The sequence below is a fragment of the Populus euphratica genome, unplaced genomic scaffold (genome assembly GCF_000495115.2).
Source record: "Populus euphratica unplaced genomic scaffold, PopEup_1.0 scaffold239.1, whole genome shotgun sequence".
Classification (NCBI taxonomy): domain Eukaryota; kingdom Viridiplantae; phylum Streptophyta; class Magnoliopsida; order Malpighiales; family Salicaceae; genus Populus; species Populus euphratica.
Genome location: NW_011500120.1, coordinates 61,906 through 79,182, shown reverse-complemented (window position 1 = coordinate 79,182; position 17,277 = coordinate 61,906). Strand labels below are relative to the sequence as shown.

Sequence of the window (17,277 nt, the reverse complement as noted above, 5' to 3'; positions counted from 1 at the left end):
CACCTGGGGTGGTGGCGCAGTTGGCTAGCGCGTAGGTCTCATAGCTTAAAGAGTGATCCTGAGGTCGAGAGTTCGAGCCTCTCTCACCCCATAAAAACATTTTGTTGCAACGCTTCTGTCCTCACGTAGCAATGTTGTCCTGTTCTTACCACAAAAGTCCTACCCCCGATTTTCCTTCATTTCCAAGAAATCTCCATGCATGATGTAACTAATGACAAGGAACATGTCCGATGCCTTCCTTAAGGGTTCCACAAGTACCGATTGACTATGTTTTTTTGAAAGAATGTTTGAGAATATAAGTGTTACAGTTTAAAATATTTTTTTATTTGAAATATATTAAAATAATATTTTTTATTTTTTATCTTTTTAATATCAATATATCAAAACATTCTATAAACATCAAAAAAATTAATTTTTCTATAAAAAATTAAAATTTTCCCATACTATGGCTTACCCATTCAAAAAGACACCATGTTTGAAGCAGAAAAGATATCCAGAATGTACAATGGAGTTGATTTCCACAACCATTGTTTAATGATTAACTTCAAGTTCTGGAGTTTGGCAAATGGTCGGATTGGATTAAGAGAACCAGACAATCCAGACAGTTATTCCATAACTATTCGAACACCGAAAGATGTCCATATAGTCATTAAATAAAACCTCTCTACAAATAAGGTATACAAAACAGCTCGAACCAGTAAAATGTCATTTATACACAGGTAGGATTCAGCCTGAATATATATTTTAAGTCAGCTAACTAGTTGAGATAATACACATGAATAGTGTGACCTCCAATCCCCATAAGACAAAAAACTAAAGTGGGAAAACTGCACGGAGATGAGGTCCCTATGCAGTATTGAGAATAAAGTGTCTCCATCTGCTCACTACGACTGCGAACAAAATCGCGAAGACAGCTACCCTGAACATGGTATTTGGCCAGATGGAATTGCGAGCACAGGAAGCATTCGAGAACATAGATGAAACCTTGCTCAGTATAGAACAATTATTCTTCGTGTCTACAAGGCTTCCACTAACTTCAACAAGGGAAGGTTTGTGCTGTTCATCAACGTCATTAGTATCACCACCACAAACAGTAGTTTCCATTTCTGTAACTTTGGACTCCTGCACATGGTAATTCAATAATACTCAAAATACACATTTAGGCAAACATAAGGCAGCATTACTTTACAGACTTCTCACCTTTGTCACAACACACTCATCAGATTCAACTTCTTCAGAGCTCAAATATCCAGATTTCGTGCTGAAATGAGCTTGGAGCTTACTCTGCAGAAGAAATCTTCTCGATGCATCACCTTGTATATTGAGGTTCCTGGCAAATCGTTGATTTCGTGGATTGCGAGGCCTGATCCTGATTCCACTCCAATCAATGTCACTACCACCTACTTGATTTGTATTGCTGCTTACTTTGTTAAGGTTATTGAACTGGTCTGTGGCAGAAATTGACGCTAAACTGTTCTGTTCATAAGATTCATTTTGTAACAGACCCGGATTGATCTGCTGCTGATGCGCATTACTAACAGAAAACAGACTTGAAGAAGGCTTCCGGTCAACATTCCCTTCAAGAAGGGCAGCACCGTGAAACTCTTGCTGAATCTTTAATAAGAAGAAATGTGTATGGTTAAATTTCTCAAGGGAATAAATTTATTTATAACACACCATAATGAAATTTAAATGGGAATAAACAGAAGTAAGACCATGCAACATGCAGAAGCAATGTGGTAGTTTCCACTCACTCCAATTGGTGCCAGATCAACATCTGAGCCGCTGTAAGATCCAGAGTCCTTCACAAAGACCACACTCTTAGGGCTCTCGTGTGGAATTGTTGAAATGTTCTCAACGCTAGACTCCCCATATGAGAACTCAACTGGCTGCTGAAGTATGGAATTAACGAAATCAGAAGTATCGGCATCCGTTTCATTTGCACCATTATTAAATTGCAGCCCTATATTACTGGCGCTCAATTCATTGTTGCCGGGATAAAACATGGAGGAAGATCCCATTGCTGATTGGACCTGCACGTCCAGTGGTGAAAAGATTTTGTAATCTAGAGGCTCTAGCGGGGAGTCAATAAACCAATTTAGGGCTTCTTCCACGGGTATATCCCCCTACAAAATGCATAAACAAACAAAAATAATTAATTAGTCTATTGCATTTTTCTTACACAGAAAAGTTGTATGTATTAAAATTGACTTCCAACTCACCTCAGAAGCTCCTAGACCAACAGATTGATCTCCTCCTTCACAGGCACCAGAGTTGTTTTGAAATTCCACTGGTGGTCCAACCTCAGAAGTTGTATTAGCTGGAGATGCTTCAATCAGTGGTTGATCAGATTGTGTAACTTCCGGAGACGATTGAACCATGGTCGGAGATGAAACAGTAGCTTCAGCTTGATCACAGTTCAGACTTTCAATGCTCTCGTCTTGTTTCTTAAACAAACGAGAAAGGACGAAGGAACTCTGGAAGCACAAAAGATTTTAAAACATCTTTTTTATCATGGACATCATTTGTAAACTAAGCAAACATAAAGCGCCACTGCCAAGCACCAAACAAAGTCAATCAATAATGGCAGCATCTCTTGAAGTGGCAAAGGCGACCAATCAATCAAACAAACAACAAAGCACTCAAATGCAACCTACATTGTATGAAATAACCTAAAACAAAGAGAACTAAACAGCTTTACCAACATAAACCTAGTACTACCTAATTAAAAAATTGAGTAATCATAATTTTTTTTAAAAAAAAATATCCAAAACTACCATTATTTCTAAATTGGTCAAGAACAGGCTGTGACGCCTAAAAACATTTGAGCAGCAAACGAGACAAATCAATCAATGCATCAAAGCTCTAAACTTCACAGCAAAAGCATAAAACCAGTGACCAAAAACTTAATTTACCTGGCCAGGTTTAGTTCCATCAAGCTCCTCTTCAGTAGCACGATACTCATGCATGACCCAATTAGTCCTCTTCCCCTTAGGAGCGCGTCCAGTATAAAAAACAAGAGTCTTCTTCATTCCAATCAAATTATTTCCAGACTTTATCTTCCTATCCTTACCAGTCGCCTTCCAATACCCAGCATTTGTTGCTCTATTCTGCCTCGACCCATTTGGATACTTCCTGTCTAATGGACAGAAAAAAAACCACTCTGGATCCTTGTTCTTTATGATCGACAAATCTACACCAACAACACAAAACAAGCAAAACCCCCAGCTCAAAATTCAATATTGAATTCAAAAAAATGAAAAGATCAAAAAAAAAAAAAAGAGGGAGATTTTTCTGTATTTTTAGAGTATGAAATTACCTGGTAAGTCCCAAGGTTCCCATTTGCAGACATCAATTTCACGAATAACTCTAACTCCATCATCATCACCATTGATTTTGAGTCTTAAGTAGTAATCTACTAGTTCTTCATCCGATGGTCTGAATCTAAAGCCTAAAGGGAGTGAATTGAGGTTCAAAGACAAAACAGCCATGGTTTTCAGAGAAACAAAGGGCCCAATTAAGAGAGAGTGAAAGAGAGATAAAGATTCAGTTTGGTAGGGAATTTAAAGGTTCCATTAATGGCTTTTGCTTTTTAGATTTCAAGGAGATGGAAATACAGGAAAGTTGAAGCCTTTTTAGCAATCAAGGTGAAAAAGAAAGCATACAACAACGCGTTTATTGAGAGAAAAATATAAATAAAAAACACGACACCCTCGTATATACCGCGTATAAGATTTTTTTCCTAATGTTTTACCCTTGGTCTTCTTCTTAATTACCATAAATACCATTCAAAATGTGCAGGATCTAATAGGGCCAGATTAGGGAAGAAGATAGGCGCCTGAGGGCCGTAATCAAGATTAAGAGGGCTGGATAGCGAATGAGATGTTGCCACGTCATATGGATGGCGTAAGCATATACAGTGAGGTCTCAGCGCCTGACGTGTGTGATTAGGAGGAGGAGGAGGAGGAGGAAGAAGAAGAAGGTGCCAAGAAACATCATCCTCCCTGGTCAAGAGCACTCGGCTAAAAAAGTTAACCTAAGCCCTTCTGACATGACACAAGTTAATTTAAAATAATATTATTTTAATTTTTTTAATAAAAACAATATTATTTTGATTTGTCTTAAAAAAACTGGGTTATGTTTTAATTGGATTAATTAAATTTAACTTGGATTTCAGCATGCTTGTTTTCTCATCCCCATCACATCCCAACACTGCATTAAGCATCAAGCTTGAACCCCAGGAAATCTGTGGAGCTGTGTGTGATGGCTCGAGACTTTATTGTCTTTAACAAGACTTTTTCCTAGCGAGCCATCGCTGGTTTCTGGACCTGAAAAACGATCGCCTGCTTTCGAAAAAGACACAGTATTTGGAGCAGATAGATGGGGACCAGCCGTTGCTTTTCTTTCTAAAACCCTTGAATCAACAACTAACATTGTAATTAAATTAATCCAAAAAATTAATGTAAGATAAGATTCCCACGCTACCAAAAACAAAGAACATAATTTTCATCTAAGACAAGAATGAAATGCCATTATTTTTGCTACTGGCACCCCCATTTGTTTAGTGGAATCATCTCGTCGTTAAAATCCATCACCTTTTGGATTAGGGTTTTGCATATCCTTCTCTGTTCCTTGAAAAGAAGTTGCTTTGGTAGTGGAATTTCAAAAGTTAGCTTTTGCATGCCCCTACTTTTTCTTCTTCCTTTTCTTTTTTTAATTTCTGGTAATGAAAAGACATGAAGAAAAGGAATGGCATGCCAGCATCAGGCCTCGTCTACTCTATCTTTTGTTTTTATATAAACCTTTCCAAAGGGTAATTAAATTATGGATTCATGGAGCCGTCACAGGATCTAAAAAGAATTGTGAGGGCTCAGGCGGGCTCTTGGCGGTCGTGTGTGGTAGGTAAATGGGTTCTGTTTTTGAAACTCTGGGCTCCCCTGATCCCTTTGAGTTTTCTTTTTGTTCATGGCTAACTTCACGGTGCAGTCGCGACGTAAGCAAATGGGGCACTAACAAGTTCATCATCATTTTAAAAGATGAAGCAAAAGGCTTCATTTTTTTACCTTTTCAAGCCAGGCATAGACCCCTTAGATAGATAGGGCACTAGCAAGATCATCATACTTCCACCATTCCACAGGCTGCCCTCAGGACAAGTCAAAGCTAGCTCATGAATCCAAATCGAGTCTTCACTTGTTTAAAAATGTTTGAAGAAGCCAGCTTTTTTTCAGCTATAGTTGCTTGGGACATGGATTATAAAGAAAAAGAGATAGATTGGTTGATTTATTAGATTCTGAGATTTATCCCTGTACGGTTTGATCAACTACGACCACTATTTGTATAGACGATCTACAGAGGCAGGGAAAAAACTCTGTTACAAGAAGATTCTTGCATGTCTACTTCCTAAATGTGGTCCAAGTGCTAGAAGCATTGTTGTACAGGTGCACTCACAAAAATCTACAGAAAGTGATGACTGCCTGCTTGTATCCACAAGAGTAAAATTCCGCCTCTGCTCTCTTTCGTTTATCCCCCCTTCTTCCTATTTCATTGTCAATGAGCAAGCAAACGAAGCAGAAACTGGGTCTAACGAGGAGATTGGCATAGCTAGTTCAGTCTATTAGAGTCCAACAGGAGTCCTTGAACATTCAAATGGAGAAAGTTCGTTGGAGAATCTGCAGCAACATGATACACTCTCAACACTAAGGCTGTTAAATTTGGAGCAAGAATCAATCGGCCATTGCTCCGTCTAAAAGAGAATTTGAAGCCTCTCACTAGATAATTCTTGCGCCTGTTTTGGCACCCCTCTGACAACCTGTTTGTAGCCCCTCATGCTCTGCTCATTCATTATGTTATAAAATCCTGTGCCTGTTTTTCATTTGAGGACTGTCATGATATCAATTTTGTGAGCATGGCATTCTTATTGGTGAGAACACCACCGTGAGTCGGGCATGATCAGAAAGAGAGTAGTTCTCAGGCCACATTCCTTTTTCTACTTCAGGAGGGAATAGCACCGCATTCTCCACACTGAAACCAATGGTTTGCTCTTCTCCGCCCTTGTGATCATCATCTAGGATTCCATCATCTTTCTGCTCTGACCTTGTAGGATTCCAAATTCGCTGCTGCAGTTCCAACATTCCACAAAGTGAACTTCATAGTTCATAAAATTATTCTAGAAATATTAATGCTGAATTGGTTTCTTTTCTGAAACAGATTTGTGGTGAAATATATGGCAAGCCATGTCGCAGCTACACACGTATTTATTTAAGATTGCCAAAAACATGGAATCCACGCATCAGGTTCAGGATAATAACATAAACAAATACATCTAATTTGTGGGTTGCAAACAATCTTATAATTCGAGCTCAAGCAACCTGGATTGCCAATCCTGGCACTAGAACAGTTTGCTAAAAAGACATTTGCATTGCCAAAAAAAAATAAAAGGTTCAGAAAATCAGAGTACCACAGATAATGCAAACATTCACTTTTTAGTTGGTTACCTGAAATTCTTTATAATCAAGAGCACCATTGCCATCAATGTCTGCCTGCACCCACAAATCTTTTGTTTCCTCGTCGTTGAGTCCATAACAATGCCCGGTTAGGTTAAGCTGCAGAATCAACAAACAGTTTGAGTTGTCAAAGAAATGAGTATAATCATTTTACACAACAAAAAAAATGATAGGAGTTTATATAGATTCCGCTTATCACCCCTGCCGAAGAGCTTCACAGAAGCCCGAGTAGGTAATGCAATCACTATCATTATCAGCCTTTAGAAAGGCAAAGGCATCTTCTTCTGTCAGGGAAGCTCTCCGTACTAGATACTGAAATGGAAAATTTCACTGTCAGAGATAGAAACTCAAGGATTGTTTTCTCCTTTTAATCTTCCAACTGCCATAACTGAAGAAATTGCATTTTTTTTTTTTTAATCTCATGCCCCTGACATTAGGAAACCAACGCAGAACACAACAAGTATACGAGTTCGCTCCAAAAGAAATTGAAAAACTGACCTTGAACATGCCAAATACTGCTTCACTCCAACTTGTTTTTAGTAGCTTTCGGTATCTATTGGGATTAAGAAGCCATATAAAATCCACACCACAAATATTTCCGCGATGGTTAAGGTGGCTAACCCACTGCATTCAAAAGATGAAGGGAATGAGAGATTTATTCAATAAATGAACTACCAGCATGATTTCTAACAGAACAGAATAAATTTTTACTATCTTAAACATGAAAATAAGGACCTTGTGAGCATCTGCATCAGTGTACTGATGAGCATTATCATATGATGATACAAAGCCTAGTGATCTGAGGAACTTGTAAACATGCCCACGTTTGCTCCCATTCCAGTCACTGCAGAAAGTATAGAGTACAGGGTAGAATAAAATGAGTGTAATTCTGTGAAGGGCAAAGAATCTAACAGGTGTGACTTGTAGAAAGGATTAGAAGTATAAGCCCGTACTTACCCGCAAAGCATAATAGGCGTCGGGCTAAGCTTGTTTTCTTTCTGATAAGATTCCACATATTGCAGGATTTTGTAGACCTGATATTGCAATCATATAACACAGGTCAAGACCAAGGATTGCTAGAAGTTACTTGTGAAGAAGATAAGTTTTTTTTTTTTAAAAAAAAGAGGAAAATCTACTTGCCTGATTCAATCTTACAAGAGACAAACTTGAATCATGAGGAAATAACAAGTGGGTGTTGACAATGAGAATTTCTTGTCGAGTGTCATTGTTCCGGGATGGTGAATAAGGGGCAGCTAATTCAACATGTAACAACTGAGCAACTCGATCTCCACAATCATTGAACAGCAATTCCCTGTGGCCAATAACTCTGAAATGCTCCTTGCGCACGGCAATCAGTAGCCCTGAGATATCAGACAATGGCATGGTATGTTCAAAGGGATTCGACAAAAACTGGAGTAGACATGGGAAAACTGTGCTCATTGTTTCTTCTGCAATCCATTCATATCATGACAATTATTTCTATTTTTGATAGCATGGAAGAATTCTTCTAAAGATAGTAAAAGAAAACAGGAAGCGGAGGAATGTGTCAAGTTTGCAAGTTGTCTTCCCCATTTTTTCCAAATTGGAGAGACATTAAACCTTATGCAATGGTTGATTGTACAAGTGATGAAACTAGAAACATCAAATGCAGATTAAATCGGCAAACTCCATCTCTAGAGCATGGCCTATAATGTTTGATTACAAAAGTCCGACGGCATCCAAAACTTGTATAAAGGTTTCAATCTTCGAAGATATGGTGAGATATGAAATAACAGAATTCATTAAAAAAATATAATCAAAATCAAGATTTAAATGCATAAACAAAAGGGATTCTAGAGAAAATTATAATATTAGAGATGAAGAAGAAAGGTACCTACCATCACCCCGGTTGTTAGTACGTGCAAGCTTGAAATTAAGATAGCCAGCATCACCTAATCTCTTCTCATACATGTTGACCAACTCTTCATTTCCTACCCAGAATTCCTACACCAATCAAACCCCATTTGAAACAATCAACGACCAAATCAAAACAACAACAAAAATCATTAAAAACCATGAAGAGACAGAGAGGAAGGAACCTGTAGACAAATAATGGAAGATCTTTCACGCAACAAAGAATCCAAAATCTTCTGGTTTCTAACAAGCCAATAGGCTCTGTAATCACTTTCACGAGAATCCTGGTTCTTATCATTGTTAACGTTCAAGCGTTTGTAGATAGGTGCAAGAATGTTAAACGTTGTGCAAGTAATACAAGGTTGTTGCCGATGATCTCTCATCGACATTGATGATGATATTGCATAACTTCCTATTCTATTAATCCTTCTTGATCTCCTTTCCCTTCTCATAATTTCTTTCTCTTTCTCAATAACTTTTTATTATATTCAAATTTCAAAAAGACACGAATGATCAAATTTTAGGCACCAACCAAACAAAAATTACAAAAGATGGGAAGTAGGGGTGGTGGTGGCGGCGAGGGAGGAGGGAAAGGATAGTTTTGAAGGAAAACGTTGTGGTGGAGGTAGTGGAGGCTGTTTCGAAGCAGCCAATTGAAGGGGAAAGGCGGCAACAAAACAACCACAACCACCACCAACAGCAGCAACAAAAAGAAGAAGAAGAATAACAAGAAATTGTGAAAATGGTGGTTCGCTGTGATTTAAGAAAGGCAACCTCATTCTCTTGTCTTCATTTATGGCGAAGCCTTCTCTTTATATACTCAATGCGATATGGTTATCCCTTAATTTAATCAACCATTACCTTTCTTATTATGTGCAGCCAAAGTATTAATCACAACATGCATTTTATATCTTTGGAGCTATTGCTTGGGTGGTAAGCATGTGAGTTTGTTTATACCAAAAAAAAAAAAGTATGTGAGCTTGTTTTTTATATTATTCTACCGTTGTTATTAAACCTGATTTGATTAGTTTGATGTTTATTCCAAGATCAAAGATTAATCTTACATGTTTTGTAATATTATTAAATTATTGTTATTGTTATTAAAGCTAGTTTGAATTGATAGATCATTTTAGAGTCTAATTAATTTTAAATTCAGCTTGGATTAGATTTAAAAATCCAGACTAAATCAAATCTAATTTAATATTTTTAAAATAATATCATTTTAATTTTTAAAATAAAAACAACAACATCATTTTAATTTATTTAAGTTAACATAACCAACCTATCTATCTTGTAACCTTAGCTGTGAGTTAGGTTATAGATAGGGGCTCAGCTATGTAGAGTGTTATGTTTAATAACTTTGGGATAAACCCTAATGGAGGCTCTTTATACATGAATAATCTGATAGTTAATTTGTTATGATATTAATTAAATAGAGATTTATTTTGGTGGTGGAAGGTGGGGTTTTACACATTTAAGAGAGAGAGAGGTCACAATGCTTTATGAGTTCTACGCATAATAACCAAATAACAAGCGTTCGTAAGTGCCTATCGAATTGCAGTGCTAAAGGGTACCTCATCCAATTGTTTATAGGAAAGAATATCATATCTTGACTCTCTCTTTTTTCAAAAGAGGCAGAAATGCCTTGAAAAGCCAATTGCTTTGCTAGTGTTTTGATGATGATATGTCTTTAATTCCTTGTTTTTCCTGTTCTTGTTTGTACTGCTTACACTTACTAACAACACTTGCTTGTGTTCCCTTTTTTAGCTGTTTGCTTTAGCCTTTTCATTTTAATGTTGTCGTCTGTTCCATTATTGTGTCTAACATTAACTAATGCTGTTGTTCCTAGCTTCTCTTTTGTCCAAGAACCATAATAAGTTAGACGATTAAGCAGCTAGGTTTAGGTAGATTTATATGATATGAGGCTTCATGTGTTTTTACTATTTTATACTATTAATTAATTTTAATTAGAAAAAAGAGAATAAAAACAATAACATTCAAATTCATAAGTGTATGATCTATATCTATATATATGTATGTGGGTGCCAAAAACATGCTGAGGTGATCAAAGCAAGTTGAGGAATAAAGGTAAGACAGGAGGACAGGAGGAGCACTAGATTTACGAGAAATATGTGGTGATAATTATGAAAAAAACAGTATAGTATATATTCGAACTCACTGCTAATTATGAAAAAAACAGTATAATATGTGGTGATAATTATGCAAAGTTAATCAATTTGCATGGCCCCACATAACTTTTGTCTTTCCAGCCGAAAGTTGTAAAGAGGCCTCTCTGCCTCAGAGAATACTCATACTCATCCACCAACTCACTGCTCATGAGGATTGATCCGTCGAATTAGCTCTTCTGGTGTCGGGGCTTGTTGGACAATGGTAGCATCGTATTCCTTCATTTTAAGCCTAGCTATGTGTAAGATTGAGCATATACTTGTAAGAAACCATAGTGCTCATTTTCATTACGACACGGGACATCATTTCATTTATCATTTTATTTCAGGATAAAGAATTATTTTAAATTTAAATTTCAAATTATTAAATGTGATTTCAAAATATAGTTTACATTATTTTATAATAGCTTTTCATATATAAAACTTAAACAAATTTATATTATGTTATATTTAATTTATCAGATAAAGTACAAATAACAAGATTTAATATTTAAAATTCTGATATTATATAAAAAAATTAATTATTTAATTTAATAACTTAGATTAACAAGTGAAAGATGAAGATGTAATTTATATTATCCATTATCATTTTATTATACGTACGGGAAAAGAAGAAGAATGAGAGATGGCATAAAGCACAGTACACACTATCTTTGCTAAATCCAAAGATGATAGATTAATTATAATGTCTGTAAGAAGAGTACTGACAATGTGCTGTTTTTATTATATGTTTTATGATATTCAACTTCAAGGAGAACTATGATTGAAGGAGGGCCATGAACGCAGGAATTTATAAACAAAGGAAAGAAGGGACGGCGGCTGAGGATATGGGAGACAACAGGAGAGCAAGACTGATAATTAGAATGAAGATGGTAATCAAATAAGAAATTAATATTTGATCAAAGAGAAGACAATTAATTAGCAATTAATTAGATTAATTAGCATGACTTTATATTTATATATATATATATAAAGTGTGTGAAGTTTGAAGAGGAAGGGAGACGTGCAGCCAGCATTGGTGCCCATGCGTGATGTGATTGGTCGGTCTTACTTTGATGTTTGCTTTTGAGCCGCACGTGGAAGATTAATGGCTGGTTTCTTCTCGTCTCTCACCCTTCTTCTTACCACTAGGGTTTTTTTTATAAGAACAATTTGGACTTTAATTACATCCAACTATTTTTCTTTTTTCTTTTTTACCTGTGATCTACAGCGTGCTGAATTTTATTTCTTTAATATTAAAAAAATTATAAAAATGTTAGGAAGCAAAAAGTTTAATGCATACTAATCTAAATACTCTTAAAATATTTTATTTTATTGATTATATGTTGGAAAAAAATATTGAGATATTAATCTATTGAATTGACTCAAGACAATCATGACTAACATATAAAACTTGTCATATAAAATATGAGACGATGATAAAAACATGAAACTCATGTCTAAATAAATTAAAAAACCAATTATAATGAAAAGTTGAAAGTGAATACATGAAAACATAGAATTTAAAAAAAATTGACTCTAATAAACTTGCATCAGCGCAATGACATAAGCTATGGCAATTTTTTCTGAACATGAAGAAAAATGTTAAGGCAACACTATGATATTATTCCCAAGTAATATGAAAGAATCAAAAGATAAGTTTGGTTAATTTAATAGTATAAAAAAAGCATCTCTAATTTAATAATATAAAAAATAAAGAAAATTATGCTGAATCTTCATAATTTGACATAATATTTTAAAATCATAACTTGTAAAATCTTATATTCAGACTTAATCGAGAATATCAAATTTCAACCAATTTAATGTTGAAATATAAATATATAAAAAAATTGCATTTCATGAAAACTTATACCCGGGTTTAATCAAGAAAGTCAATTCGCAACTCAGGAGGATAAAATTTAAAAATAAATCAATCTAAAATAGTTGTCAAAACATAAAATTATTAATTAAAAGAATAAGGATCAAATCTTATAGAAAAAAAATTGAAGGAGGATAAAATCATAAAAAGAAATAAATTTTATAAATCATCTAAAATAAAATAAAAAAATAATAATTAAAAAAATGAGTACCAAATCTGAGAGACGAGAAAATTAAAGTAGGATGAAATTGAAATAATGTTTTTCAAATTTAAAAATTGCAACTAAGAGAAAATGGATTAAATCTGATGGGGGGGAAGAAATTAAAAAACTGGTATGATTTTTTTCATGGAACAACACACAAATCAAGGTAAATGAGAGAAAAAAAGGAGGGGGAAGAAAAGCAAATAAATAACCTACCCAAGCCGAGAAGAATAAAATGATATAGCGGGAGTATGCCTGCAACCATTGAAGTTAGATGCATGTGCTATTTGAAAATAGAAGAGTAGCTAATGTCTGTCAAGCACATACCAATAACCTTTTTTATTTTATTTTATTTTATTTATACAAAAACTAAAATCAACATAGTACTAACAAATATTAACATTATAAAATTATAATCAAGCTCCTTAAGTGAAGGCTAAAAAACTGGAAGGTAAGGGAATAAAGTCATTAGGGAAATGAAATTCAGCTCCTAGAAAAAATGTTCTAGTTTTTAATTTTTTAAGGTTAATATAGTAATTTTGATATTATTAAAAATAAAATAGACAGTATTACCTCTAAATAAATAATTAGAGACCAACAAATTAACCTCGTAAAAAAATCATTTTACCTCTCAAGGCTATTCCATCTTATTTTTAATTCAGTCAAGGATAAAATCTAATTGTACTGAGGCATATCTACAATATTTTTTCCACAGAGGTTTAGGTCCCATTAATTGTATAGCGAAGTTAAGAAATCTATGAAGAAATATCCCCAATGTTCTTTTTCATATGAAAGCATTGAAAAGTATTTTCATTGCTAATTGAGAGTGACAAGACTAGCTACTACACCAAGAACAGCAAAGCCTATGGGATTGAAATTACCTTCCTTCCGAATTAATTAAGTATTGAAATTGGTTGTGCATGATTTTAGGTTTTTGCTTTCATGTAAAAAAGAAATATGTAGTATGGACCAAGAGAATCAACTCGATAGTGCTCTAACTGCCATTCACATGGATTCTCACATGGCAGGCACCCGCCTAGCATGTCACAGAATATGCAAGACTGCATTGATCATACGGGCTGCTTCTACATTAATGTTCTTCGGGTATTAATGGTTTGGAGCGGAGCTCCTCCAGCCACCAAATGAAGAAGGAAACCCATTGTTCATCATTCGTGCACTCATCAAATTCGTTACACGCTCCAGCTATCACATGACCCCTATATATACAGAGTATCAGGTCATGGTTATGGTCCTGAATGGTACTTACTTTAGTCATTATTCCTGAGTGTAGGAGCCATGGATGCTGGAGAAGACTACAGAAGGAAGGCAATAAGGAAGAAGAGTACTTGCAGGATTAGCCTTTCAGCTAGTTTACCTGAAGATGTTTGTGGTGCTTTCTCAGGTGATACTGTCTGTGCAGTTAAGCTCTCTAAGGATCCATTCTCAGACATGAGAGCATCAATATTAGAGATTATTCAGAACGTGGGTGTTCATGATTGGGATGAAATGGAAGAGTTAGTCTATTGTTACATTGCCCTTAACTCTCCTGACCTTCATGGCATCATTGCCACTGCATTTCTTAGTTTATCTAGTCATTTTTCCTAGCTCGTACGCTAGCTCTTTCTCTGTTGTCTGCAACATACTGCTTAAAATGGCACATCTAGTCAACTTCTTTTTAGTCCACTACTCCTGGAAGATTGAGAATGTATCCTTTAATGTATCAATGTTATCATGACAAATTCGGTTTTAGCCACCAAGGCAGGAAAAGAAGATCCCATGATTTGTTTCTACTATCTAGAACAGTAATTAAGAGCTCCCATCATTCTTTTTAGGATATATGATCATAAAATATCCTGTTTCCCATCATGTTCAGCAAGCTCATGGTCATAAATTATGATAATGCACCACCTTCTGTCCGATCTTTCTCTTCACCGGAGGCATTTTTAACTTGAAAACTGTATCCAAATTATCTGGAATCAACTTTCAAGCTTTTCATTTTGCTTTCACAAATCTTATCAGGTTGAGACTCGAAATTGTTCCTTTGGTTATCAAAGGAATATCGGTGATCCTTTTGCTAGTTGTCTTAGTTTGAAGAATCTAAGCCTACGATTTTGCAATTTTTTGCCTCCAAAAGTTATGGAAATATCTGCACTTCAATTGCTCAACTTAGAAATTCTGGGCTTCGATACATGCATCGATCTGATTACTGAATAGGATTAAGATTTTTTCATCAAAGCTCACGTCTTTCAGCTACCTACTCTCTCAAGTAATGGATTTCTCTAGGCTCCAACTTCCCTCCCTTAATTGACTATCTGCGACTGTTTCTTTGGCTATCCAAGCGATTTCGGTGAACCTTTTGCTAGCTTTCCCAGTTTGAAGAATCTAATCTTCCATGAAATTAATTTTAAGTCTTTAAAGATTTTGAAAATATCTGTACTTCGATTGGTTAACCTGGAGATTTCAGTTTTTCTTGGTTCCACTTGCAAGGTTGAGACTTTCACGCCAGAGCTTGCCTCTTTCAGCTATAAAAACTCCTACCCTGTGGCTATGGATTCCTCTAGGCTTAACCTCCCCTAACTTTGATCATGTTGATGTTGCGGTTAATCTATCAACATGGGACGACGAAAGGGATAATCTGCTATTGATCAACTGCACAATGCACAATTTGCCAGGCTAGATCCTGACACCATCAAAGTATACATCTTTACAATTAATACCATTCGCTAATTTGTATTGTTAAGCTCTACTGACATGCTATAAATAGCCAAGATGTATTGAAGTTTCAACAAATCAGAATAAAAAATATCTTCAAGTTCTCGATCGTTTTGTAAGGTGTTTGATATTTTTTATTTCTTACTTGTTAGAACTTCAATATATCTTGGCTATCTATAGCCTTCAGTTGAGTTTAACAATATTTTTAGAACTAATAAATATAATAAACCATAATCTATAATAAAAGATAATTGTAACAAATCAGAATCAGGAACAAGTCTGCCCGGTTTGAGTTGCTGCCTTCAGTACTGTTTCGGCCTCACATTAGAACTGACCTTGTTTCTGGACTTTCCTTATCCTTTTCCTTGCAGGATACTTCCTCTCCAGTTTCTGCTTGGAATCTGTCCTCTTAATGCTACTGCAAATCCTCTATGAACGTTTCGTGTTCCTGCTCGTACAACTTTCAACTCTTAAAGCAATGCCGATGCTATTGGTAGCTTGGGTCATACTACACTTGCCAGATGGCTCAGTTTTATCTGAATTCATTGGAGACATATTGCAGTCCAACACCCCTTGCGTCTTGTGTTCTCATTCTGGAATCAATGGAGGTTCATAATTAATTAGTGTTTTTTCCTCAATGCAGATTATGTTATAGATATCGACAACGAAGTTACAGAATCAATTTTTCAGATACAACATTGGAGGAAGTCTTCTTTCTTTATTTATATTTTCCTTTATTGGTGCCAATAAACTCTTCTTTGTTGCTTTTGCGACAAACGGTTTAATATTGTATGATGTACGCAGAAGATATAGCTCCAAGATTTTTGAAGATTGGATTGGATAACACCACCTCCATTTGCAGCAAGTCTATGCGCTAATGGATACAGTTTGTGATCTCGTTCGATCTTCCTTTGTATATATTGATAAATTATTGTTGTTATTGTTGTTGTAACAAGTGACTGAGCAATTTATATGTTTCTTAAAAGAAACAATAACATTTATAGTTTGAAAAATAGTAATTCGTGGGCGTTCCAGGCGGGGTATTCAGGCAACTGCTGATAAGACACATCAAAAACATTGCGAAAACGCCGTTTGTAATTGGAGGTGAAGACATTGGGAAAAGCGATTTGGAATGATTTCCACTCTCTTGGAGTTACTTGTAACACCACTTCAAAGCCTGGACAGCTAATCTAGGTAAATGTAAAGATCTGGTCAGAGTGAAGAAAACTTTAAATTAAAAAAAACAGACGAGTGCTCAAAAGTTGCAAAAACAAATCATTCATGGATGAACATGTGAATCTCAGAAGCAGGCATGCTCCCTAAACTGATAAAGCACAACTCTGGAGTTCGAGAGAAAACTCTTTAAAAAAATAAGGGAAACACTGTTTGACTTGTGCTTATTCCCCAGGGAAACATCAATGGCTGGGAACAAACAAGTTCGGCGGAGTCGGGAACTGAACTACCTCCCTTTGTGAGTAATTAGTTTCGTGTCCTCTTTGTATGGTTGTGTTGATGGATCAGATAGGCTCGGCACTCTTGTAGCACTACCCTTCCCTTTCTTGGCATTTGGTCCTAGTTCTTCTATCATGTATTTCCAACCATCAATAGGCCTCCTCCGGCTAAATATGTGAGTCTTGATAAAACTAGCTATCTGCAAGTAGTTGCAGAAAAAAAATGTTAGCTAAGCTGGAAAGAGATGATGGCTAGGCTGGAATGGAGATTTATACCTAAGACTAACTCAACAAAAGAAGATATAATTTAAAGTGATTTCGAAGACATCAACTTGCCTGGAATTTGCTGTATGCTATTCTACGATCAAATTCTTGGAGGAGAATATCTTCCTCCCTCTGTGACATTTCCCATATATTTCCATCTTGTGCCTTCGCTGTTGTTTCCCAACCATCAGGTTTATTTTTAAACTCG

General features: G+C 35.7%; 3 protein-coding genes and 1 non-coding gene across 6 annotated transcripts in view; 1 reads left to right on the top strand and 3 right to left on the bottom strand.

Annotated features, from left to right (window-relative positions):
• Positions 1-5: 5 nt before the first annotated feature.
• TRNAM-CAU (transfer RNA methionine (anticodon CAU)) lies at positions 6-91 on the top strand. The gene is given in 2 exon segments: positions 6-43; positions 56-91. It is a non-coding gene; the product is annotated as a tRNA-Met (tRNA).
• Positions 92-585: 494 nt separating this feature from the next.
• Positions 586-3,689, bottom strand: LOC105110065 (NAC domain-containing protein 45-like). 2 transcript variants are annotated; one of them, XM_011004970.1, is made up of 6 exons: positions 3,320-3,689; positions 2,916-3,193; positions 2,223-2,477; positions 1,716-2,126; positions 1,201-1,614; positions 586-1,122 (listed from the first exon to the last, which is right to left on the bottom strand). In XM_011004970.1, exons 1-6 carry the CDS (start codon positions 3,489-3,491, stop codon positions 847-849), a joined length of 1,806 nt encoding a protein of 601 aa, XP_011003272.1. In that variant the 5' UTR covers positions 3,492-3,689; the 3' UTR covers positions 586-846. The 2 variants fall into 2 exon arrangements, with proteins under 2 accessions (XP_011003272.1, XP_011003273.1); XM_011004971.1 differs by having other exon boundaries at positions 1,755-2,126; positions 3,320-3,686.
• Positions 3,690-5,253: 1,564 nt separating this feature from the next.
• The window catches only part of LOC105110063 (mucin-like protein), a 15,369-nt gene continuing 3,345 nt past the window's right edge, over positions 5,254-17,277 (bottom strand). The window contains exons 4-6 of one of the 2 annotated variants that reach the window (XR_839395.1): positions 17,142-17,277; positions 16,627-17,005; positions 5,254-5,368 (exon numbers count right to left, since the gene is read on the bottom strand). Coding sequence is in view for 1 of the 2 variants with exons in the window: in XM_011004969.1 (XP_011003271.1) it covers positions 16,814-17,005; positions 17,142-17,277 (328 nt within the window). In the remaining variant the exon portion in view is untranslated. Of the gene's footprint in view, positions 5,369-16,572; positions 17,006-17,141 lie in introns of those variants that run through there. The other variant, XM_011004969.1, reaches the window with a different exon arrangement.
• LOC105110062 (uncharacterized calcium-binding protein At1g02270-like) lies at positions 5,260-9,295 on the bottom strand. The gene is made up of 9 exons (XM_011004968.1): positions 8,582-9,295; positions 8,381-8,486; positions 7,644-7,864; positions 7,461-7,537; positions 7,239-7,347; positions 7,002-7,127; positions 6,705-6,815; positions 6,495-6,602; positions 5,260-6,116 (listed from the first exon to the last, which is right to left on the bottom strand). The coding sequence occupies exons 1-9, from the start codon at positions 8,846-8,848 to the stop codon at positions 5,892-5,894; spliced, it is 1,350 nt and encodes a 449-aa protein (XP_011003270.1). The 5' UTR covers positions 8,849-9,295; the 3' UTR covers positions 5,260-5,891.

What these genes read in the sequence shown, in the direction of transcription:
- LOC105110062 (XM_011004968.1), bottom strand. Translation starts at nt 8,848, where the DNA reads ATGAGAAGGGAAAGGAGATCAAGAAGGATTAATAGAATAGGAAGTTAT. An exon ending in CTCTTGTAAGATTGAATCAG is followed by an intron (nt 7,538 to 7,643) that starts GCAAGTAGATTT and finishes TTGCAATATCAG; the next exon opens with GTCTACAAAATCCTGCAATA. An exon ending in CAGTATTTGGCATGTTCAAG is followed by an intron (nt 6,816 to 7,001) that starts GTCAGTTTTTCA and finishes TTTCCATTTCAG; the next exon opens with TATCTAGTACGGAGAGCTTC.
- LOC105110065 (XM_011004970.1), bottom strand. Translation starts at nt 3,491, where the DNA reads ATGGCTGTTTTGTCTTTGAACCTCAATTCACTCCCTTTAGGCTTTAGA. An exon ending in GGAACCTTGGGACTTACCAG is followed by an intron (nt 3,194 to 3,319) that starts GTAATTTCATAC and finishes TTGTTGGTGTAG; the next exon opens with ATTTGTCGATCATAAAGAAC. An exon ending in ATGGAACTAAACCTGGCCAG is followed by an intron (nt 2,478 to 2,915) that starts GTAAATTAAGTT and finishes TTGTGCTTCCAG; the next exon opens with AGTTCCTTCGTCCTTTCTCG.